Source organism: Lepisma saccharinum, chromosome 10 (genome assembly GCF_977018435.1).
Source record: "Lepisma saccharinum chromosome 10, izLepSacc3.1, whole genome shotgun sequence".
Lineage (NCBI taxonomy): Eukaryota > Metazoa > Arthropoda > Insecta > Zygentoma > Lepismatidae > Lepisma > Lepisma saccharinum.
The window spans coordinates 694,790-721,538 of NC_139238.1; the positions used below are offsets into that span (position 1 = coordinate 694,790).

Consider the following 26,749-nt stretch of genomic DNA (forward strand, 5'->3'; position numbering starts at 1 on the left):
CAATGGATCATAGTAAAAAGGCTAACTGTAACGTTCACAGTATAATAGTAATGTTAATAATTACATATAATTATCATTATATATACAAAATATGTAACACCTTCATTGTGAAGGAAGGTCATCATTTCCCGGCGACATGAGCTAGCGCTGTATTGGCAACACTGTGCGGTTTCTCCATAAGCGCCGTTGTCTCTTCTGAACGTGAAAACGACTCTAGCACAAATTCTATGAAACACCGACCATGTGCAGTGCATATTATATATCCGAAATAGACTCACTGACTAATGGAATATATGAAAGCATTTAAAACGTTACTTCCACGCCAAAAAATGTTTGCTATAACCTTCAAAAGAATGTTATTTCTAGTCAGTACCCCTTCGATCCCCCCCTGCATATTAATCGCATCATTTCAAAGGAAGGCTTACTCAAGGCCATGCGAGATAAAGAAACAGAGGGGAAAAGGAATAAGACGAAGCAAATATTTTACGTCGTTCTAACAAGCAGTCGCCATAGCAACCTTGCGGTTCTGATGCATAACGGAACACTGATACTTTTTCCCATGTCAATCACGTGACCCTTTTAGGTTAATAGAAACAGAGCTTTCGGCGAACGGAAGGGATTTTCTCCCTTCCTTTATTTCCGTAATAGACCCTTTCTATTATTTTTGAAAACTGAAAATTGGAAAACAGAAGTCTTACGTACGTCTCTTGTCATGACAACTTTCCTTTATTAGGTTCCGTTCTTGTATTGCTCCGTGCCTTTGAGAAGATAGCTTCTCTGTCTTGAGTAACAGAACATGGTATTATGTCACTTGTGCCTGGAAGCCACGAACATGGATGTTGTGGATATGTCTTGTATAAAAACATCTTCGTTGGTAGCGTTAAAGCAAGCAGTTACCTGTCTGAACAGAGTTGGGGAGGCGATGTGAATCATTTTGCTGTCTATTAGAATGCGATGCAATGTGGGAGCTGCATTCATTACTTGGATTCAGTGGACCTAAGTAATTTTGCACCGGGTGTTCACAATCAAAGTCCCCCAACTTAAGAGTTCTCTGGACCCAGTTCGAAGTGACGGATTGCGGTGAAACTCGGTACAGAGGCTGTAGGAGATTTATCTCTAAAAAATAACCAAGATTTATTTTTCATTTATATATTTTTGTATTCATATATAACAGACCTTTCGGTTGCTCATTTTGCTATTCAGTTGTTTCTGTATAACTTCAATTGTTTATTTGGGTATATCAAATGTTTTAAGAAACCTGCCCTCCCATTGGTTAAATCATTCTGAGCGCGGTGCCTTGTTACCGTCCTATCTTTTGCACTCTGCATTTTTCAGTGTTCGTGGAGAAGCTACTCGGCCAACAGCCGGAAACCGTCCCGTCGCGGGCAATTATGCATAACGCTGGCCTAACGTGGCTGCGTTTCCTTCGTGGCATTTCAGTGAAGTGCAGTGATATGCGATTGATTATCGCAGGAACATTACAGATCTAGATATAATTCATTCAAGAAATAGTAGCGTGTTATTGTAACACCAGCTGCAACCTCATGTAAACAGTTTCCCTAGGCAGGAGTGCAGGAAGGTGTAATTACGTGTTGTGTATACACAGTGTGTACATAAACTCCGGACCCACTTTGAAAAAAACATTGTAGACAAAATGTTAGCACTATCGAGTAACAAAGTAGATTATTTTGACTTTTTTCTTTGTATTGCAGGTATTTCTAGTAGTTCCATTTTCTGCCGATAGAGAGTGCCAGATTCATCATGGCGCTTTCTCAACCTAAGAAGGCTTTTTGTGTGCTACAATTTGAGAAATCAAAAAGTGCTACAGATGTCCAACGGAAATTTAGTACCAAGTATGGGAAAGAACCTCCTACCAGAAAGGCGATCCTCCGTTGGTATCGAACATTTTTTAACACTGGGAGCTTGTGTGCGAAGAAAGGAGGTGGTAGGCCAGGCGTGAGTGAAGGTGACATTGAACGAGTGAGAGAAGAATTTACGAGAAGTCCCACGAAATCTACACGGAGAGCGTCATCTGAGCTGGGTATGCCAACAATGACTGTATGGAAGATTTTTACATCGAACGTTGAGCATGAAACCGTATAGAGTTCAGTTAATACAGAAGTTATATCCCCCAAAATAAAGACAGGCGATTTTATTTTTTCTGTGCATTGCAACAAATAGATGGTGATTTTGTGAATACGCTAATTTTTAGTGACGAGGCTACATTTCATACAAGTGTGAAGGTGTTTCGGTACAAGTGTAGAATTTGGGGACTGGAAAGCCCATATGCCATTGTGGGACACTAGCAAAATTCTCCAAACGGTTAACTTTTTTTGTGATTTGTCTCGCCACAAATTGTATGGCCCTTTCTTTTTTCCAGAACCAACTGTAACTGGACAGTCGTTTCTTAAAATGTTACACAATTGGTTAATACCGCTGTTGAACAAAGATTCAGAAAACTGTGTGCTACAGTTAGACGGAGCTCCTCCGCATTTTCACCGTGCTGTTCTCGTATGTATTAACGCAGAGCTTCCCGACCGCTGGATTGGTCGTGCAGGAAACAATGACGAGTGTGTGATGAAGTAGCCCCCGAGGTCCCCCGATATCATCACCTGCGATTTTTTTATGGGGACATGTGAAGAAGCATGTTTATGTCCCTTCTCTTTCACGTGATGTTGTGAAACAGAGAGAGAATCGAGTACGCAACAGCCACAGTTACAGAGGACACATTGAGCCGTGTTTGGTAGGAGTTTGATTACCGTGTAGAAATTTGTCGGGTCACCCACGGTTCCCACATAGAGCATTTGTAACCAAATTGCCATGTAAAAAACTTTCATGTATTCTCTACAATATTTTGTATTCCCGATGGTGATACATTTCATGGGTTGTTGCAAATAAATTCTTCAAAGTGGGTCCAGAGTTTATGTACACAACGTATATATATATTACAAAACATGGTTAAAGTTAATGGTAAGTGCCTGTATTTTCTTTACACCTCGTAAGAAGATCGCGGTGAACTTAGCCAGTGATGTAATCCATTCCAGAGGGACTGTAAGTGTTTACCTACAAATACGCTTACATATTTAGGTCCTACCGGGCAGGATCCACAATCATTTTTGGTACTCAACGACAGTATTCGCATTCAGAGGCTATTGAGACCATGAAGAAGTGAATGCTAGTTATAAACGATGGAGACCACGGGGATGCGAATGATGATGAAAAATAATTGTGGCATTCAATCACGGGTGGGACACGCGGACTGCACTTTTCATATTAACGTGAACTATTCTACTGATAGTTGAGTAACATTTTTCTTACAGTTTCTGTGCAGTGAAATTTGAAACTTAACACTGTTCATTAAACATTTAACTACCCTTAAAATAATTTTGGACAATTGTGTGTCACGTGTGGGACAGACGAAACACTGCCTCTTCGCTTAATAAGAAATTTATTTTAATTTCTGTGAATTGTCAAATGATGAAAAGTAAATTATTTAAATCAAAGATAGAAGGTAATGGAGCTTTAAATATTCTAATATAGTTGAGGGGGAAATGTAACAGTTAAATAAAAAAAAGTAAAGTACTCCCCTGTGCTTAGAACCACACCATTAAGGCCTATAGGGGGTGTGGGGGTAACGCTCCACACTTTCTTGATCCAGTCGTAAGTGGGGGTGATGTGGTCAGCATCACGAACCCCCAGGGTTCTCCCCAGGTACCCATGTCATTCGACGCTGGGTGGACGCTGGGGCCGCTTCCAACGTTAGAAAAGTTCCCGAATTTGAACCGGCCGGGGATCGAACTCGGGACCTTTAGCATGGTAGTCAGACGCATTATCATAACAGTTAAATGAGAATTTTTTTTTTGTTGTCACGGGTGGGACGCAATACAGAACACAAGTAAATAAATAAGTTATTGGAAGAATAATGTAAAATACCTTCTACCTTAAGTATGTGCAATATGGGAATTATTATGGAAATGACAAGTTTAGATTGTTCACTCACAATATGGCATAAAGTTACAATATTGCATTTAATTTTAAAAATTGATGTTCAGGTGTTCCTTCATCAATTTAATCTTATCAATCATCCTTTCTTCACGATTAACCAAAAGTAACAAAAGCGAAGTAATGTAAATCAAATCCATCCATCAATCAACTGAACGAAAAACCTTCAGTAAACTCTAATATCAACATGGTTATTCGAAACTGTTGTTTCTGATATATGCCAAAGGTCTTCTTAAGGCATTTAGACTATGTAAAAACAAGAAGCGGGTACGAGTGTCAGCTATTTTGACGGTTCTTTCTGTACGAGGGTGGAAATTACTCAACCAGCCTATCGTTCACCGTTAGGGAAGAAGCTCTTAGTTTTGGGTGAATGAAAAACGCTTCTCCTCTTCCGTCTTAGAGGATTTGATGAACGGCCACTGCCTTCCCTTGTTCCACCGACCGCCGTGCCATGCGTTATTAAATGTCGGAAATTGCAGCCACTTCCTCGGCCGCCGTAAACAAAGGGCTCTTCTCCAGTGGCCGCTAAACTCCGGCTCCAGAAACATATTGGGCGCTGAAAGTTACAATGCATGTCGCTTCCTTTAAACACCACCTACATGCCAAGCAGTTAGGGTCGAATTAGCAAGCAGCTTTCCATCTGCTTATAGCTCTTTTATCTACTTCACATCTTATTTACGTGATTATTTGGTAAAGTAAGGTAAGGTTCCCCGTGGTATGAAGGCACATTTAGGGGATGTGGTGGTAGAACCTTACACATTCTCGATAACGGCCATTTTGGGGCTGCTGTGATCAGCACCACGCTCCGATCGCCTTTTCCTCCTAGGGTTGCCCCCAGGTACCAATTGATTTTAGGCTGGGCGATCCCCAAGGCCAACATATGCTGGGACAAGACCAGAAAAATTCCGACACCTTAGATCATCCACCGCGGCTCTTTTTATTGCAATTTAGTGTTTCTTTTCACTATTAAGTATTATAATGGCGGCTCAAGGTCATCTTTGCACAAGTGTTGCCAGTAGGTTAGTATTAATCCCCAGATTTCAATTTACTTCTAATCTAGTAAATATTTATTGTGATTGTAACATCAGTTGGATTTAAAAAATTCATATCGTCTCTGGAGTTTGACCGCGTGCTCATCATCGAGCAGAATGGGTTTAAATCTTGGCCAGGGCATAGATGCATTATTGTGTTTATTTTTCCATTCGTTTCATGTAAGCATTTGTCCCGCACCGTGGCTGTGCGGTCTAAGGCGCCATGTCTCCTGGGAGAAGCGTAACAACTTTTTTCCAGAGATTTCAGCCTGTGTATGGGACCGGTAGCCACCCACCATCGTGAGGAAATTGGGCAGTTACGAATGAGTAGCGTAACACGGTTATGGAAAACCTGCAACAAAGACTGGGGGTTTGTCGTGCTGACCACACGTCACCCCGAAACTGGTTGGATGATCTCCCACCTAGGGCGAGTGAGTAGGATCAGGTGGGAGTGAAGCCGACAGTCGGTGGGTAGGTCCGGGTCGTCACTGAGCTGTTTCGCCACGGGTTGTTACATATGTATAAGCACATGCATGCCCATATGCGCCATCTGTATTATTATTTTAGATCTCGTTACAAACGGAAGTTTCTTACTTTTTCAGAAACATTTATTTTATACGATACTTATTTTTCGCGATATTTTACGTCTGGTAGGTTAAAGGTGAAGTGGCACAGCTGCTATTTATTGCTTACTACTACTGATGCACATTTATTTTAAAAAAGAACTTCCGAAAGAAAGGGTAAAATGAAGTTCACATCCGTTTCACGGACAGTGACGTCATATATGATATAACCGATATCAACCGCCACTTCCAGCAGTAAACTTTTCATATATGTACTATGTGGTGTATTTTTCGAAATGTTTTCATTATAAATGGACCACACTGTGTGCATGTATGTATGCGTGTGTCTATATACATGTATATATATATTGTCGTGGCTACTACAGTACTCTATGACGCCAGGGGTTTCGAATTCGAATCCTGGCTTGGGCAAAGGCGTTGTTCGTGAGTATCCCTTCATCAACTTCATAATATCATCACTCATCCTCATCGTCGCGATTTGTCAAAAGTGGCAGAAAAGAGAAGTAAAATATGTAAAATAAATCAATATGTATATATACGAGTATATATTGTTGATCATTGACATGCAATAAACAAAAAATAATGACAGTTACACTATAAATAAAGCAAGCCTTAAACCTAGAGAACATATTAATGGCACAGTACATTTCCTTCGTTCTTTATATTTCTCCTTAAGCTCGATTAGGCGACATGGGAGTATCTTTTTCGGGTAAAATTGCGCACAGATGTCAATTTAAACAATATTGTACGGCTCCGGCGGCCACCCAGCGTCGTATAAAGTTGCTATCTGGAGGAAGCTCTGGGGGGTAAAGGCGAACAGGGGCGTGATGCTGATCCAATTAACCCAACTTCTGCCGTGTTCAAGAAAGTGTGGGGCCCTAACTCCCCACCCCCTATGTGCGTTCTTTGCATGGTGCAAAGCACAGGGAAGTGCTTTTTACTTTACTGTACTGATGAGCCATTAGGCGAAGCGGGAATAGGCGAAAAGGGGATATAATCAGCGATTGATTGATCGATTTACTTTATTTTACTTCGCCTTTTGCACCACTTTTGGCTAATTTGCGAAGATGGGGTTGACGGATGATTGATAAAATTGATGAATGGACAAACACAAACATCCATGCCCAGGCCGGGATTCGAACCCTAGACCCCTGTCGTCGTAGAGCGATGTGCTAACCACTCCGCCACGGCGGTCGGTGGGGATGTAATCAATAGATGGTATGAAATAAGTGAGGCCAGGCAGTAGTGGCTATATTTCAGTGCTTAGAATTACGATGTAATGTTACAACACACGCTCATAAAGGTTCTTTGCAAGTGGAGTAGGTTTCTTAAGATTCAGTGAAATTGGCCCACTGCGAGACTGTTGAGAGAGCCAGCAGTCGACGCGGGAAACCGATCTCCTCCAGAAGCCAATGGAGAAGCTAAAGGTAAGAGAGGCGGATGCCGATTCGACGGGAAATAATTGGTGATTACGCGTGACGAAATGAATCAGGGCCTTTTCTCTCCCTCATGTTCCCTCGCCGCTTGTTTCCATCCTTCTTCCTCTCTGCCGACTCAGCATCCGAGGTTTTTTTTGCTGACCGCAGACGGAAGGAGGGAAGAAAGGAAAAAATGAAGATAGTTTTCCCTGGACGATAGCCAGTGTTGCCATCTATATTCAGGGTCACTCTTTCTCCCCCTCCTACTATTTCAAATGGCAAGATATTCCAGGCGCTAGTGAAACTTCCGTGTGTGTGCTTAATGGCATCTACTTGGTAAGCAGTACAATGATCCAGTCATTGTGTTTTGAAAGAATCTTACTTTTAACAATAATATTTTTAAACTTCCATGCTGGAAACTTGAGTTTGATTGCCGGAGTGGATTATCTGAGTTGGATATATTTCCGTCAATGTTTCCTCATAAAGCGGTTCTGGGGATAACACAGCCTCTGTTTAGTAAGTACCCGATGGAGGAGAAGGGGTTCTGGGCGTTGCATTGTTTATTTTAACTTTCTCTAAGCTTCATTTCACCTAAGTTCATTCACTTATTTACACCAGCTGTCCACCTCTCAGGTATTTGAATTGTGCACAGGGGGGGGGGAGGTCAGGAGTCACAGGGTACACAACATGATGTACCTCCACTATGTGCCACCAGGATGGCCTAGATCGAGAATATTCGAGCCCCTACCTTTACAAATATTATGTGTCTTCACATCACGCTTCAGGGCAGAGACAGCCCTTCCGATTACGTAGTGGTGATGTAGATGAAGGGGTCCTGGAATCTGTTCCCGGTGAAAACACCGAGTTCCGCTCTAAACTATGTGTCCAATCTCGATTTGTATATCTGTGCATAACGTGGACTTTAAACTCAACCTAAGCAATGAAGAGGGTATAGCCTAGCAACAAAACACAATAGCCACTTCTGATCTGTGTTCTTCGTGAGTGTCCCTTCATTGACTTCATCGTTGCGCTTATCCAAAGAGGCAAGAAAGCGACGCTAAATAACAAAAATAAACAATAGCTAATTGACAAATTTTGGGAATGGACATTCTCTAATTATGTCAAATTAGTTACAGATTTCGATTTATATATATTTGAATTTACTTTTCACATCGGCTGTTTTAATCATCCAATGATATTTTAATTATCTTCAATCATAAACAAAGAAAAAATATATCCACATGTACTTAAGTTTAGCAAGGGGTACCGAATAACAGTTTTCGTTATGCATGGTTCACACATGAATAGCCTCTAAAGGAAGAAATAGAAGAAGAAACATATGAAAATAGAGGAAGGAATAGAATAAGCAAAATATGAAAAACAATTGAAGAAATAGAAGCAAAATATGAAAACAAAGGAAGAAATAAAAGAAGCGAAATATGAAAACAAAGGAAGAAAGAGAAGAAGCTAAATATGAAAAACAAAGGAAAAGATAGAAGAAGCAAAATATGAAAAACAAAGGAAGAGATAGAAGAAGCAAAATATGAAAAACAAAGAAAGAAATAGAAGAAAATAATGAAAAACAAAGGAAGAAGTGGAAGGTAAATATAGAGAACTAAGGAATAAATAGAAGAAGAAAAGTATGAAAAACAACGAGACAAATAGATGATAGAAAATATTATCTGAGCATGAAATATCAGAGCATGAAATATTAGGAGAGCATAATTTTTGAAAAGGCCATGAGCCAGCGTATCTCATTGTTGCAGTTGTTGATAGCATCCCCCACGTCTATTGAAGAACCAAAAATGTGGCACCAAGCACACAGCATTTCATCGCACGAGTAATTCTTTGCACTTTTTGGAAAGCACACGCTCAGATCGTATTGTGGTTTCGTGTGTGAAACCTCTTTTCGTCATGTAAATTTACGAATTTCGACTCCTCCGGAAATGGAGAGAAAGAACATTTCCTTGCAGAGAGTCTGGCAACACTGCTTGAGGAAACTGCAGAGCCTCAATCCGTCTCCATGTTCCTCTCATCGTCGCCTTTTGCTATTCAGTTCCCGTGTCAAGGTAACGACTTACCGATGCTCGCCCAAGCCACGATGAATAGCCGCGGCCAAATCTTCCACTGCAAATACAAGATAAAAGGCAAATGCGATTTCCTGCCTCCGCGAGGGATTCCCTTTGATCTTCCCCGACTAGGCAAATATGTGTATCACGTGACCGCTTGTCATGATTTTTCCCATCCCTCCGTTTCTTGAGAGTCGTTCGCATGCTGACCTCACTCCTTTATACAGAGCGTTCGTAATGTCCCTCGACTCAACGTTTGAGAATGTTATGCTTATAATTTATTCAACTTGCCAACGTAAGGAATACATACATTTGTTAACTATATCTTGACACACCCCTAAAAAAATTTAAACTAAACGTGAGTAATACTGCAATCTCTGAGGTTAATAACACACTAACAAGACGGCAAACCACTATCTGCGCGTTGAAATACAGAAAAAGGATATTGAAACTAAATTTTGATACAATCATACACTGCTCTTTTACCCGGTGCCGAATCATCTGAAAATAGACTTCGCCATTTCTCCACACGTGTTTCACACGACATAAACTCAAAATATGCTTCCAATAAAACGAGTGAAAGGTATTGTTGACATACTGTGATTGTACAGTGGAATCCATACGTATTACCGTGTAAATTGTCCATCACCATGTTCGTGCACTTTATTTGACCCAATACGAGCTTCAGGAATTAAAAAAATCTCAAAACAAACTGTTGACAACTTCTGCACCAGCATACAAATCCACTGCTTAAAACACATAGGATGCAAGAGGAAAATTAATGAAAATTGTCATGTACAATTTGCACGGTAATACTCATGCATCCCACTATACGTCTCACACCGAGGACTGTGATAGCGGCGCTGCATATGTTATGTTATGTTATGTTATGTTATGTTATGTTATATATGTATACATAACATAAACTCGTTTTTCAAGATCATACCAAACCCTGCTGACAGGCTGCAGCTGCGCACATTTTGGGAACTACTTTCTTATTAGTATTTCTTTTAAGAAAACGTATGAGGGCGGGGACTTCTAGAACGCTTTGTAGTTCCCGTTCACACTGCCATCTGAATAAAAGGTTATAATTTATATAGTTTACTTGGTCCTGCATTTCAGCTCAAGTATTTTTAGTTCCTAGTTAAGAGTACAACAGCGGTAGAGGTATCATCATTCGCGATACCACGGTTCAATAATCTCAGGCGTAAACCTTTTTCGATAATTTACCTGCGTAAAGCAGCTCTGGAGTTCAGCCGACCTCTAATATAAATAGGTTCTCGGAGTAAAGCCTGCCGGAGCGTGGTGCTCATTACAACACACTCACATGTTGCATTGTTAAATGTGTTACCTTTTACCTAGTTATAGGGTGAAGAAGTAAGAAAGAATTAAGCTTCGGGTGGAGTGGCGCACGCCAGCGAAACCGATTTCGAAATTTCCCGTCTTTTCAAATCCCCGCTACGATATTCCAAAATCTGAAAAAAACTACATATGCTTAGAATTCTTTGTACCTAGGTAGAACATTCATCTGAATCTTCGTGAGGTTTGCGTACCTCTTCCGTAGATCTAAGCCGAGACCATTTGATTACAAGTCGACGGTTTTACCGCCACGTCATCGTGTAAGTCCACCGATGTATCCTTTTACCCAACAAGAAATGCACATTACTCTGTGTCCTCAAGGCTCGCGTTCAGATTGTAGCGTTTTTACAAGTGTCTCGAGTGTACTGTAGGCTCGTATGTCTAATCAGAGCTGGATCCAGAGCTTACAGCGGAATCCACCAAGAATCGAACTCGTTGCTCCGTTACAAGGCTGCAAAAATTTTACCCTAACTTTCCCGAGGAGTGGTCAGGCCTACCAACAATATAATTTTTATCAATTTTTCAAGTTTGGAAATTTTTACTAAAAAACTGAAAATTTATAACATTGTTCCTTAGGGTGTTCACAATATTTCTGTATTAAGTTTGTTCATAAAGACATAAATGTAATGTAAATAGATGGCAAAATGTACTAGATGGGCCTATCAAGCGTCATGTTTGACTGTGTGTCATTATAGACACTCAGGCAAGTGAGAGTGTAAAGTTGGTTGGTATTGATGGTAATTTTTATAATTATTATAATTAATAAATAACTGCACATATATTATCAACAAAGGCAGCAGTGATTCAATAACAAAATGGCTTTTTGAATTTTGATGATAAAGGAAAGTGTGGCCCCTTTCAGGTAAGCAAGTTTCTCGTGCGGCACGGGGAAGTTAGGGTTAAGCTGTGGAGGCAAACTACTCATTATTACCTGGACATGTGTGTATGAACGTCTTTATTTTTATTATAAAGAAAAGTGTCGTAATTGTAATTACTAAATTAATTCTCGAGTATGAAACAATATCATAAGTAAACTCCTGATGTGTACTTCTGTCACTAGAAGTTTCGTATGTTCCTTCATTATATAATTTTCAATTCCACGACTTGTACTTAACGATCTACACGTAGAGAGAGACAGAGAAGAACGTGCCCTAGATATGGCGTCTTCTCCGAGAGATTTCTTTGTCTCTCCATCCATCCATTCTCCTCAGAGAATTCGCCTGAAGGAGAACAAAAAGAATTTTCCCTTCTTCATCTCCTTGACATAACAATCAATTAATCAAGTTGAAAAGCTCTGTAATTTTATTACGAGCCGTGGGGAAGAGGGGGCAGAGGGGCCTCCCACCACATCAAATTTTCTCCTTAATCGAGTTGTAAGGGGCCCGCCCATCTGATAGTCTGGCGGTAATTCGTTCCGAATACGTCCCGACTCGCTTTGCGCGGGATTTCAGAAGTCGGTGGCGGCCGTCAAAGGGCGCGAGAGACTTACGCGGGGCGCACGGCAGGCTCTGTCACTTCTTGTTCCCGTTCCAAACAATTATTAAATTTGGAACGGGGAGGTCCAAATCCCTTAACCTCCGCTGCTCTTCTACAGGAGAACGGCTTCTTGGCGCGCAAATCCTATTAGTTATAATTCATCACGGTAATGAACGAAGCACCTCTGCGAGATGGTAGAGAGAGAGAATCGCGTGCATCTTTCTCGTCGACTCTCCGCTTAAAATTCTCTCCCTCTTTTCCAAACTGGGAATAAAACCGTGGCTCTCATTAGTTTAACCGCCTGAAATGGCATCAAGAATGCTAACTTTCGTCACGGAAAAGCAATTTGTCAAGTGGAGGAAATTGTACCGAGTGTTCTCGGAGCTCATCCCAGGTAAGCGACTGAAGTGGGGGATTCTGGGTAACGTTCCCAAGGTTACTTCATTGTAATTAGTATCTTCCAATTGTGTTGCGAACGGTAGAATTCGAAAGTTTTTGGGTCGTTTCTTTGCAACTTCAGTTAATCGCTACGACCAGGATAAAGTGATGCTTTGCATCAAGACGTTTTTGTCTTCAAATAAATAAAGCATTACACGAGTCCACCAAAAATTACAGGACAGACTGTATACAGCTCAAATTTACATTACGTATCAATAAGACAATCTCATGACTGAAACACTGATCAAGTGAGCTTCAAAACAGCATTTTGGTTATTTGAAAGATGGCGTCTCCTATATAAACTTGCACCAGTGAAGAGGGGTGGTTTCTTTTCCTCTATCAGCCTCGGCAAATGATAATTCAATATCTCTGTGCATGCTTACCACAGCAGCAAGTTTACTAATGGAGGACAAAGTTCGACAATGGCCTCAGTTAGCAGGCAGATGGGTGCAAAGACCTTCGCAGTGGCTCATAAGTGACTGCACGTGGACCCCAAAGACTTGTTCTTCTTAAGGCATACAGGCACTAACTCAAAGCTGAAAATATATGTAGATCCGCAATAGGTCTGTGCTAAGATTCAGCAAGCTTCTGTATCCCTACATACAGAAATCTAGTAGGTAAGAAACAAAAACAAATTAATGTTTCATTTGACTCTCCCTTGTATTTTCTGGAATATAGTTTGTCTTGACTTGAAACCATAAATAAATGATTTGATAAATATAGGTATAGAAAAATAGGAGGCGTGTTTCGGCCTCATGGGCTGTTTGTGCAACCAGCCCTTGTCACAGATACAATGAATAAATAAGAAACAAAGAAACGCATAATGTTAATACAATGAAGATATATACACTGAAAAATAGTGCCTTGAATTGAGTATTATTTATACTGTAAAGTAAAGGAATTTAATAAGTCATTGATAGTGTATTGTGCGGGTAAGAGATATGAATTATACGATACGAACAGGTGAAATGATTATGATTGATATAGGTCAATGTTTTATGGGACGATTTGGAGAGTAAAGAAGAGTTTACAGGATTCTTGTTTGGAAACATGATGGTAAGATACCTATAAGAAGGCCAAGATGAACGTTGAGATGGACCTAATGGAAATCGGTAAGGATGGAAAAGATTGGATTGATCTTGCCAAGGATAGGGACAGATGGAAGGCTTGTGTTGCTGCAGCCAATAACTTTCGGGTTTAAAAAGACTATGGAGTTAGTTAGTAGGATAATGTTGTAGGAACAAAATAAAATTTATAATTATTTTTTAAAATGCCATTCCTAAGTGTCGCTTTGTAATAAATCATTCCTTGTTTGATATTACTAGAAGCTCAACCTTTAACTGCCGAACTCTACGGTGTAGTGGTTATCACAGTACGCAACGAAGCCTGTGGTCCCATCACGGCATGAACATGGGTGTCTTTGTGAGCGAAAAAGTGACAGAAAAGCAAAGTAAAATATAAACAAAACAATCAACCAATCATCCCCATTGTTGCAATTGCCAAGAGTGGCAGAAAAACGGCGGAACATAATTCAATCACTCAATAAAATCCACTGTGCACAATACCGCTGTTAGTGTAACGCGGTCAGCTTCTGGACACAGACGAAATTCGAAAAATTCCTTCGTTTTCTGTTGTAGAGCACCTACTTATGCAACCCCCTGTGTAGAAATGTGAGTTGGGTTGCAGAACTAGCAGGATAGAATCATCTCGTGGGAGGTTAAATTGCCATGTTAATGGGATTGAATGTATATACTGCGGGATACCTTTCGCATTACGAGGCTCGGGGTGTTTGTTGCTCTTGCGAACGTCTCTTTCGAGGGTAATTCAAAATCCACAACACACCACGCTTCAGAACACAAAACGCTCTCGTGGTCACAGCACGGCTCTCAGGTGGCAAGCGCCGTCCTTAGAGCTTGGAGGCTCTGGTAGGGAAACAATTATGACCTTCAGTGTGAAACAACCACGGAAAAATATTACAAGTTAGTTCATCTCATGGGGTCAAAATGCTACAGTTCATTCTTCAGATTATTGTACTCGCAATTTTACTACGAATGGAAAAGTATAATAATAATAATAATCATCATCATCATTATTATGGATATTTAATTGCATTGCTGTGGCGTAATGGTAACGTCATCGCGTTGTAACCAAGGGGTTTCAGGTTCGATACTCGTTGGAGGCTCATAGTGGTTCGGATACCATTTTACACTGTAGGTCCAGTCCCGATTAGCCCCTGTGCATCAACTGGACGGAAAACCAAAACTGAACTCAAACTCAACTTAATGCATTGTAAAACACAGACACACCAGATAATTGAAGATAATGAATGTTTTATAATTATTATTATTCTTCTTTTTATGAGACCAGATTAAATTTGTTACGAATTGAATGAATGCACCCAAAAAATATCCAATATATCAAATGGATATCTCTTAGATATGCGTACACAGTTGCTGAGCGATATCCAGAAAAATCCATTAGACTGACTGAAAAGAATATTTTGGGTGCGTCAGCACTTTGCTTATTTGTACCCGCCACATTATACAGGGTAAAGTACCGTACCTTTCCATTATTAAAAATGAAACCGTGTCTCTGTGGACTAAAATCTCTTTACCTGGATTAAAAGCTGAAGCTGTAAAGGCACACTCAGTACATATAAGGACAAGACACAGCACTACACAGAATTATCCTGACTGTAAGTCCAGTCCCATTGGCACTACAGGCGTGTACTAAATGGAAGTGAGGTTTACACTTGTGTGCCTTATGGGAAGGTCAGACCTTACACACCGAATATAGAGTAGACATCCATTGGGTATTGCATGTCTGTGCAAGAGATATCCATATGATATACCAGGAGGATGTTTCATTGATATTCGTTTTGATAATTTTTGGAAATGTTGTGTACATTGATGTTGTGTTGTTCATGTGAACCGAACGTCATATGAATTTATTTTGTTTGAGATATGTTGTGTACAAGAAAATATACCGAAACTACACATTTATTAGACATCATTTGGACATCATCTGGATATCTTGAATAAGAAAATAATATTCCTGGACTATATAATACATATGAAAAATCTCGTTCATACTTGTATATATATTCATAGCAGGCACTCTTTCTGCGTAACTTTTAATAATTCTTTTGATGCACTTTCAGACTTTGAGTCATGTCCTGGTCTGCAACAACAAAATATATTTAAATGGGGTTCGTGATAAGTGAAAACTTAGTTTGTCTCCGTTTGGAGCCAGCCTGTCCGTCTTATACGCGTTCGTCTAGCAAACAACGTTACATATTCATGAGCACTGCACTAACGCCGAAGTCCAACAGAAGTGTGTCTAAACTGCTAATGATCAGAAGCGAGAGGCAGGATTGAACTACATAAAGCATCAAGGTAGCCTACTGAATCAACAAGACACTATCTTCAGGCAGCATAGTGTGGGTGTAATGTTTACGTTACTTTACTAACTCTCCAGGTTAATCTCGAAGAATGGAGGAAAGGCCCTTGAGAGATATATATTAAATAACATATTGCCATGGATTCCATCTCGCCAGTCTTTCCACTAAAACAAGTTTATCTTGGAGACCTTCCTCTGCCACTCAATACTTTGATGCTTGCTTCTTTAAGCCATAAAGCCAAAAACACTGTTATGTAGAATTAAAGAGGATAAATCTTGAGTTATAGGTTTTACTTTAAGTCCACTTTATGCACAGAAAGGCTGATCGTGACAGAACACACAGTTTAAAGTAGGATCCGAATCACCGTGTGCCCCCATGAGTATCGAACCCGGAACCCCTTGATTTCAAGGCAACGACGTAACGTAGAGGAATTTAAAGAGGATGAAGACACACCGAGAACTTGTGAAAACAATATACAATCTAGGAAAAACTTATCCTTAAATCAATATTTACGCCGATTCTCACTTTTTGTCATAATTAAAAATATTTTTTTTACCTAGAAGAGTGGAGTAAGAACTGTCATTACTTGAGACATGTACTACATGTACAGTATATAGCCGTGTTGGCCTTTGATGAAGTGTCCTCAGCTACTATTAATGAATGAATTATATATGGGCTCAATATACGTATGTTAGGAAATATATTTAATAAAATAGGAATTTCAGTACATAGTTTTTCTTTTCCCGGTACACACACTCTCGTACCTTGATTCTACAGAAGCTACATCATGCCCTCTCTATCGTTTTCCAAAATCTGCACGAATGCGTTGACACTTGTCATTCATGGCACACGCTATGCACGAATGTATTCTCGTGAACATTCTCACTTATCCCCGTAGATTACGGCAACACGCATAAGGCCTTACAAGAAAACTAGCATTTCTCTATCTAGGTGTCCAATTTTTATTGCCGGTGACTGTACGTGTATTAATATGACAGAAATATATTTTTTATATTGATTTAATATTACGTAGATCAGATGCGATTTAAAAAACGACAGATTATGATACATCGAATACCTTTTCTATGCCTTCTTTGTTTGTAAAAATAACAAATTTCATATTTATTGTTCCAACAAGAAGAAATATACTTTATTAGACAAATTATCTGTTGACTAAATAATAGCCCATAATTTAAGTTCACTTTGTGTACAAATAGGTTATTTTGATTTGATTTGATTTGCTTTATTTTACTTCGCTTTTTGTGCCACTTTTGGCTAATTTGCGAAGATCGGAATGCGTAAAGATGAGATGAAATTCATGAATGGACACTCACAAATATCCATGCCCAGATCAGGATTCGAACCCGGGACCCCTGGAGTCATAGCGCTATGTGATAACCACTCCGCCACAAGTGGCGGCTACAAATAGTTTAATCGGGACGGGACCAAGACTTTCAAGCGGGATCGAAACCACCATGTAATTCCGGCGGGTATCCAACCAGCCACCTCCCCCCCCCCCGATTGTATGGCGACGGGGTTGCCATTTTGCCATTAGGAAGACCCAAATCGCCGATGTGTTTATCTTGATGGTGAACTAAACGTTACAAAACAAGGCTACTTGTTACGACCTTACTTATTTTGTAACTTTGAGATTCCATGTTAAAAGAAAAATCTATATAGTGTTACCTCGAGTCCTTATTAATGTTCATGGTACTACGTGTTGTATGGCTCGGGTTGTGACGAAAATATGAACGCGCCAAACAATGCGTTGTTGAAATAATGTATTCACCTTTCTGTAACAATCTAATGAAGTCAGCTCGTTTAAGACAACGGGCATTTATTATGATGTAAATATAGATTTGTCAATTAAATATTATCAATGTTTGATGAACTAACCTAATTGTAATTAAATAATGGCGGAACATTTAAATTTGTATATTTCCAAAATGTAAGATTTTATCAACGTTAAAGAAATAATTGTTAACTCAAATGAATATGTAAACTTTCTTTGTAAATTACTGTATTGATAGCCAAACTATGTATTTTTCAAATATCCCTCTGTTGTAATTTGGAATATTGTAATAAGAAATTACCTAAAGACAGGTGTTCGAGGCTGGAACTTTGGGTATAAATACGAAGGAGTTTGGTCCGTAAGGAGGTCTGTTCTGGTGTCAGTCTAGGAAGAAGTAAATAGGTGCAAGCCGCTCTTCTGTAAAACCTAGACTGACCAAATAGGAACGGTCTAATCTAGGAAGAAGTGAATAGGTGTATGCCGCTCTTCTGTAAAACCTAGGTTAGCCGAATGGGATATAAGTTCCAATTTAGGAAAAAGTGAATAGGTGCAAGCCGCTCTTCTGTAAAAACCTAAATTGGCCATCTCGGGTGATAACTCCAAGTCTAGGAAGAAGTGAACAGGTGTATGTCGCTCTTCTGTAAAACCTAGGTTTGGGTCACCCTAGTTTGACCTTTCTAGTAAGTTTGAAATTATCTATTAACAAGTGATCTCCAAGTTCCAGTTATGAATTACCTAACCACTGACTGTAAGTAGTGGCCGCGGTGGCTCAGTCGGTAACGCGTCTGACTACCATGCTCAAGGTCCCGGGTTCGATCCCCGGCCGGTTCAAATCCGGGAACTTTTCTAACGGTGGAAGCGGCCCCGGCGCCCACCCAGCGTCGAATAACATGGGTACCTGGGGGAAACCCTGGGGGTAAAGGCGGTCAGGGGCGTGATGCTGATCACATCACCCCCACTCACGACCGGATCAAGAAAGTGTGGGGCGTTACCCCCACACCCCCTATACGCCTTCATGGCGTGGTGCTATGCACAGGGGAACACTTTACCTTTTTTACTGACTGTAAGTACTCAAGCAGTAAATGAACATTTCATTAAAACTTCACGACGTTGGTTGGATTTGTTCGCACCTACCCTGAAGATAGGTTTCAGTGTAGACCATTAGAACCTCAATGCTCCCGGCTATAGGAGTAAAGGGTGAGGAAAGTTGCTAGGAACGTATCACACTGTTACCTCGATGTTCGAGCGTATTGAGTTCTTGACTCACGACCTCGTGCCATGGAAAGTTCTGACTTCGAATCCTAGACGGGACGCGGCGATGAATAATCATTAGATACAATAAATATAATAATATTCATGCATTACTAACGTATGAAAATGCAGCATAAAAATTTTACGTACTGTAGAAGAAAATATCTGCTTCAACAGGAGAATTTTTAACATAACGCTTAAAAATAATCAGAAGTACTATTTGCGCACAGCGCGATATGATCCCAGGTGTCCCGGATTTGAATCCAGGGCTGGGCCTGAGAATTCCTTCATCAATTTCATGATATCGTCACTCACTCTCATAGTCGCGATTACCCAAAAGTGGCTTAAAAGTGACGCCAAGTAACAAAAGTCAAATCAAGGTACTATTTGCAAACAGTATTCAAACTGTACACATAATACTACAGCTGGAAGTTTTCCATATTGCCATTTGTAAGCAAAGTTTGTTTTAAAAAGACTTGTTCTGAGCTGTTGAATTGATATACCTCTTGTTAGTAAATTTATTTGTACACTCCTCTTCATATAAAGTTACACTTTCTTGAACTGTTCAATCCTTTTAGTGTGCCACTTTATTTGAACTGGAGTGTATATAGAATTTGAAACTTTATAAATGTATTACTTGTAAAACCATTGTTTTCGACCTTCTCTTATTTGAATTCTAACTACTTCCATTTCTCTCTTTTCAGACAAACGTCGCCTGATGGGTCAGAACCAGGGCACATATCAGGGTTATCCGTATGGCTGAGCGTCCTTCTAGGGGGACTCTCTATGCTGGCGAAGGAAACTGGGATCACAGTGATGGGGGTCAACCTAGCGTATGATCTCTATCGTTGCTGGCCTTATATTAAAAGGTAAATCATTCATTGTTTTTGTTCTTCTCCCTTATATACTTCCAAAGTTGCCTTTTCCAATGACGGAAATAATTGTGTATCCATTCCAATACTCAGAGGAGAGTCAATTATTAGAAGGCAAAATAGAGACTATAATATTGACAGTTATATTAAAAATATACTTGATTTCATACAACAATTCCGTAGACTCCCGTTGATTTCTATGTGGAATGTATCATGAAAAGTTCTTTATTGTAATGTGCGTAAAGAGTATTAAGGTTTAACTATTTTGGTTGAAAGAACTCCAGTATAAAATGATAATAACAATACTTTCATAATCAGACGTTCCGCTAATTCATGAATAAGAAATAGGCCTACAATGCTTGCTATACAGATTGATTTCTTTACTGTTATTGTTTTACTGTTATTGTCACGGAGACTTCTGGGTAAATTTGTCAATTTTTAATAAGTTTTGCTTTTCAAATTGGGGTTTATTGTACAGTCACGGTTACTTCTGGGTTGTAAAGATCCCATTGTAAGTCAAAGAGATGGATACAAGCCAGAAGTGTCTGTGACTGTACCATGACCCCAAGTTTGAAATACAAACAGACTTAAAATTATCTAATTTTGTAATATCTTCTACAGTACTTGTAATATCAAACAAAGAATAGGATAAATCATTGTCACATGATAGTATAATCGTGCTATACAATAAAATAGCTCAGATACCTTGTATTGTTCAGAATAACCGATGTGTGAAGGAGATGTCAGGTGTTTGACCAAGTGAATGGGTTGCTACATGTCTTCCGCAATAAGCAGCCAATTACCACCAAAATCTATCTAATTAATTCCCAAAGCGTAGTCTCTTTCCGCATTTCTGAAAACCGTCCGGTAACAGACTGCGATAGGGTTCATCTCACGCACAATGAGCTTTTGTATCTGCCCCACCGCACCCGCAGCGCCGGCTTGTTACTCGTTTGACAAATGCAGAATGAAGCCTGGATTGACGTTCTTTGGAACGCCGGTCACGTGCACAAAACGGCTGTTGAATTTTGAGCCCACGATGGGCGCCAATTTTTCAGAGCATTTTTTCTCCAAAAAGCGACGAGTTTCCGTTTTCGGCTTAAATCAGTGAAGGGACAGAGGAGTGTCAATCCTGTTATTAAGATTAATGCCGAGCGATAAATCACTGTCACGAGGAGGGGAACATTTTGCCGGAGTTTATACGGTGCGCTCTGAAATGACTCTCCTGGCCGTCCTCCGACCAGCATTTAAACGGCTCCCTTCCCTCGGGCATTCATTAGGTGGGGACGGATTTGAGAGGCTCAGGACAACCGGGAACGATACTTTGATGTGTTTGCCCCAGTTAATTTCTTCGGGCTGGAGTTGCTGCGAGAAAGTAAAGAAGCACTTTCTCCTAACGGCACTCATGTTGCGCAACGATTATGGCCTGGACCGTGTCTTGACTTCAGCAGTCTGAACAACGCGAGAATTGCATTGGTCGATATAGCCATCGTTCTTCACTCCTTCTCAAACGCAACTTCTTCTATTATCAGTCGTATCATCAGTAGAATAGAGAAAAAGGAATTTCCAGCCATGATGAAAATAAAAATAGCAGTTGCAAGAGGATTTCACGAACCAATAAATAGTATAAATGAACGTATAAAAAAACTAGATGTAGCTATTACCTTTCCAAGAGAACAGATGCAATTTTGAAACATATAAACAAAGAACAACAGAATAAAATAGTAAAAGAATACTAAAACCGCCAAAGTAACTCTCATTTATATGATAATAGAAATACAATAAATATATTGTTGTTTTCCTTGCGTAATAAAATTAAACTTAGAATTGAAAATGCCAAATATATTATACTAAATAGGACTGTATGAAAGTGAACGCTCAATGATTAAGGTACTCTGAGGATAGCTCTTGGTCTGAAGTATTGTATGGTAAAATCTTATCCAAGAAATGATATTAATGCTATCGTACCTTCTATGCAACACAAATGTTGGAAAACGCGGTAAATTGCATGAAAGCATGCAAGAAGTAGAGTACCCACTTTCACTAAAAACCAATTCGAGAATGTTTATAGTAGTAACGCGGCACTCCTACGTGCCTTCCAGACACGATGCAATGTACAAGGAAGTACTTGACTTTTACCTAACTTCTACACGAAATAATGAAAAAAAGCAAAGAGAAGTACCAAAATTGTTACTTTATAACCGAAAAATGGTAAAAAAGATTCAAATAAAAGGAGATAGGAAATTTGTAATAATTGGAAAAGTAAATACAAATCACTCTACTTACGAATAAGCCAATCAGAACTGGATCTACACTGTATTATTCCCACGCCAGGAAGAGACATCTATGGTTGAATAGGAACAACAGTATTAGTCAATATAAATATATGCAAAATAAAATTACTAAACAACAAGATTAATTAACTGATTTTGTTTAATATATTTCGCTTTCCTGCCACTTTAGGTTAATCGCGAGGATGAGAATGAGTGATGATGCCATAAAATTGATGAAGCGACATTCACAAAGATCACCGCTGAGCTAACTACTCCACAACGAATGTGGGAATAGATAACAATAAAGAACTATTCTCAGGTAAAGAGATAGGTACAGAAAAAAATTAAAGGAAAATAGAAACATTGTAAGGTCGGGATATGTTTAAGTCATAACACCATTAAGACATAGAGTAGGATGAGGCTAAGCAGATAGGAAGGGAGAAGAGAATTCTAGTGAGAAAATGGAAAGTGGCCAAGGAAATAGAGAAGAAATGTGAAGAAGACACAATGAACTGGAATGGGGGACTGATGATAAACAAAGAATGGAGGAAGGTGTTAGAAAGAGTGGAAAGGACAAGAGAGAAAGAGGAGAGAAGAAGAATGAAGGAATTAGAGCGTGAGATAAAGAGTCCAACCACATTCACTTTCAGGTGAAAGTAATATTGACAAGGAAAAGCCACCTGCTAGTATGTTCCAGAACAACTTTCTAATAGTCTGAAGGGGAGTATTTTTGTGTATATATATCGTCCTGTTCTTGTACCTTGTTAAATTTGTACTTGGTACATACACGTAGTCTGATGAAGACCTTGCTAGAAGGTTGAAACGTTACGTTTGTTTGTTTATATTTTTAATAAAATAAATTTCTACCTTGGTCAGCATATTGAATTTTTCATGTTTAAGTCAATTTTGTGTAGAGAGAGGCTAATCAAGACTGGACCTACAGTGGGATTCAAAGCACCGTGTGCTTCCACCGAGTACCGACCCCAGGACTCCTTGATGACAATGTGACGAATATACAATAGGCTAGTGACATGACTACATAGAAATTGTTAAAAGCGATAGAGGAAAAATACTCCACATACTCGACTTGTATTTCAAGAAATAGCTCATTGTACAGGCCCCTTTGTTGTAGAACAGACGGACATCTTCGCCTCCGATGCAGACTCCAGGTCACCTCTTTCTCACGTGTTAAAGGTTGAAGATCGAGACCTGACCGTGAACAGTGTTTACCCCATTTCTTCTTCTCCTTTGTCAGCCTCTCTTCTCCCTCCCCGCCGTGGACATTTGATGGATTGCCGTGTCCTTTGTTGAGGCAAAGCATCGAGCTTTCCTTAGCAGAGGTATCTGGGATCTTGGCATCGTTTGTCACGAGGAGGAACTTCACCTACCGAGATGAAGTTCTGCTCCGCGTCGATTATCGCTCCAGATTCCTCGTCCTTCCTTCCATTTGTCTTCCTTCCCATTCTTCGCTGATGGCGACATCCACCGAGGGACTCGGAAAGGGGAGGCTAATTTCCATGTTCTCCGTGACAATTATACGAGGGTCGCGTCGCAGCGTCGTTTGCCAGAAGTAATCCGGGTCAATGTTTATGTACTGCGGAGACGGGTTTTTTCTCATTCAAGATTTCTCCAGTAACGGGATTTCCAAGATGTTAAATCGGGAGATGAAAAGGAGAAGAGAATCTCCTCGATATGTACAGGGCGAGTCAGAAATGTGCTACAATTTTCAAGTAAATGTAATGTGTTTTTTACAATGTAGATGGAAAAGGTCGAAACCTCATGTTTTCCATTTCTGGTAAATGTCACGCGCCAGAGCTTACGCCAATAGCCAAGATAGCATTGCACATACAGCAGCAAGTTACAGTCACAGCGTGACTGACCAGAATGATCGTCAGGGCCGTAACGACGACCGGGTTCCCGTGTTCGAATCCCAGCCTGGAGATGGGTGTTCTTTGCAGGTGTCCCTGCATCAATTTCATCATATCATCACACATGCTCATCTTCGCGATTAGCCAAAAGAGGAAGAAAACCGAAATACACTAAACCAACTCACTCGTCGAGTGAAAAGGGATTAACCGGGATATATAGTCTTAATAGACCAACTATACCTAGTCAGACAGTTTATTGATATTTCTTTGAAAACAGTTGATACATATTTTATGATTTTTTCATTCTTAGTCTACAACGCACACAGTCAAGTTTCCACACTTGACACTAGTATGCACTGTTTAAAAATAAATATTTTCAATTTATTATTATTAAATTATACACACTAACTCTCTAGCCTTATTAAACCCGAAGGTTTATGACTGCTGCAACACAAGCCTTCCATCTCTCCTGAGAAAGATCAATACCATCTGTTTCATCCATTTACAGTGGTGGAAAAAAGTTCTTCCTCGTAAGGCTTTAATAGGAGTAAGTAATGCAGTAGGGTAGGCAACACACATTGCATCTTTTGATGATCGGGTGATATTGCCTGTCTTAACATAACGCAAAACGTCTTCCATGCGAATGTCAGCATGACAGGAAGGTAAAGAGGGTCACGTGACTATTGGTTACGTGGAGGGTTGTGGTTTCCACGTCCCCAGCTCTTGATCCACCTTGCAGAAAAAGTAGAGCTGCATGCAATATATGAAAAAGGTTGTTTTCAACTACACGCTTAATTATGATTATATTAATTGTAAGTGTATCAGACGTGCCGTGCCGATTTAGTCGGGGGCAGACTTTTACTTTGAATTCATGTTCGTCATAGGCGTAACTTATCGCCGGGACGGGGCAAAAGGGGCATTTGCCCCCTCTCAAATCAGGTTTCTTAAAGCTGCTAAAACAGGATTAAATTCGACGCGTCTAAAATGTCTTATATTTGAAAGATGCTTTCAAAATAGATACCAATTTAATATTTTGAAAAAAGTGTCAGATTTGTTTATTACGTAACATCTGAGTGGAGCAAATGACTACTACAAAAGTGGGATTTCATAACAGAAAAATTAACCCTCTCCATTGATTTCGTAGCTGGTTTCTTCTTGAGACTGAAATTAAGAATATTAGTTAAAAATGTCATTGGCGACCAAAGCAAAAAGATTGAATTTTTGTGTTAGACCCAATTCTTCAATACATTAGCACAATCATTTTTGTAAGTTTAAATTTTGTTGTATCGACGTCTACTTTATACACAAATGGGCTTATCTTAACTGGATAGAGTTTAAAGTAGAATCCGAATCACTATGTGCCTTCACCTGGTATCGTACCAGGAACCCTTTGATTATAAGGCAAGGACATTACCACTACGCCATCAGGGAGGCGCACACAATTGTGTTTATTTCGTCCTTTTGAAACATATATACATTATAATAGGTTGTTTAACGTTGCTACATCTGTATGGATTAAATTTTACAATAAAACAACAGGCACATGTCGTAGCTAGTATTCGAACCCATAGCGTCAGATTTCCCAGTATATAAGCTCCTGTTTCATGTTGATGGTTTCCTCTCCGCGATACAAAAAAAGCAGGTTCCATAGCTTTCCATTCAATAGCCTTACAATGTTTGCATATCATATCCCCAAAATTGATTCATTCGTATCGAAAATAATCCCTGATGGCGCTGTGGGAGTGTCATCGCCTAACAATCAAGGGGTCCCGGGTTCGATACCCGGTGGAGACACATAGTGGTTCTGATCCCACTTTAAACTGTAGGTCCAGTACCGATTAGCCAAACTGGACATAATGTGGACTTAAGGCACCAAATCAACCAACCAACACAATCCAGTTATTGTCCATATTATCGAATCCAGAACATTCGTCGCGAATAATAAGTAGGAAGACAATGTGAAGTAATCGAATAGAAACAGAACCTAAAACCTACAACGGAGAGATTGGATTGAGTCGACGATACAGCACACGTTCTGAAATGCACAAGAACACGAAAGTTGAACAACCTCTATACGCACCCACTCCCCCCCCCCTCAATGGGGAAGATATCCTTCTAGCTGAGAAGTCTTTACGTAATAGTGCCCTGAAGAAACTTCAAGGCCAAAACAATAAAGTGTTCTACATGCAATGACGGGACCAAGGTGTGTTCCTCCTTATTTCGTACGTTATTGATAACAGGAACACGTGACCTCGTCTGCTAACACTAGTTTGGCAGGGCAGACGCCTGCTTGTCACTCTTCAGTTCAGTGACCTTCACCCGTAGTTAGCAAGAGTGAATGACTCACCAGATACCTGTTGCCTGTGAGCCTATACAAGAATAGATATTTTGTTAGTGGATGTAAGTTTTTCATCTGCAGTTACATCAGTTAACGATCGAATAGTTTCCTGATGGTGACGTTAGTGATTAACCTGTAAATTGGTTCTCGAGAGTGAGCATTCTTTCTATTTGCACGGGGGGATTTTTATACAGTCTCCATATTTTTTTTCCTGAAACAAGAAGAAATTTGAAGACACAAAAAGAGTCGTATAAGAGTAGTTAACAAAAATAAGCAAGAAAAAGACATCGAAAATGCAAATGTTGAAATAAATTATGGTAGAGATCGAGTAAATAACATTTTGTCACGGGGTCTCCACGATGACGTAGTTATAATGTCGTCGCCTTGTAATCAAGAGATCCCGGATTCGATACACGGTGGAGGAACGTAGTCGTTCTTATCCCACTTTAAACTTGAGGTCCAATCAATATTAGCTTATTTGTGCACAAAACAAATACTAAAAAAAGAAATTGTCACAGTGTAAGAAAATTTCATGTTCAACCACATACGAAACGAAAAAGAATAATTTATTCCATGTT

General features: G+C 39.8%; 1 protein-coding gene across 1 annotated transcript in view; it reads left to right on the plus strand.

Moving 5' to 3' along the window:
• Positions 1-26,749, plus strand: part of LOC145993730 (protein O-mannosyl-transferase TMTC1-like) — a 647,925-nt gene that overhangs the window by 279,658 nt on the left and 341,518 nt on the right. The window contains exon 4 of the mRNA XM_083129469.1: positions 19,525-19,689. Coding sequence (XP_082985595.1) covers positions 19,525-19,689 — 165 coding nt within the window. The remainder of the gene's footprint in view (positions 1-19,524; positions 19,690-26,749) is intronic.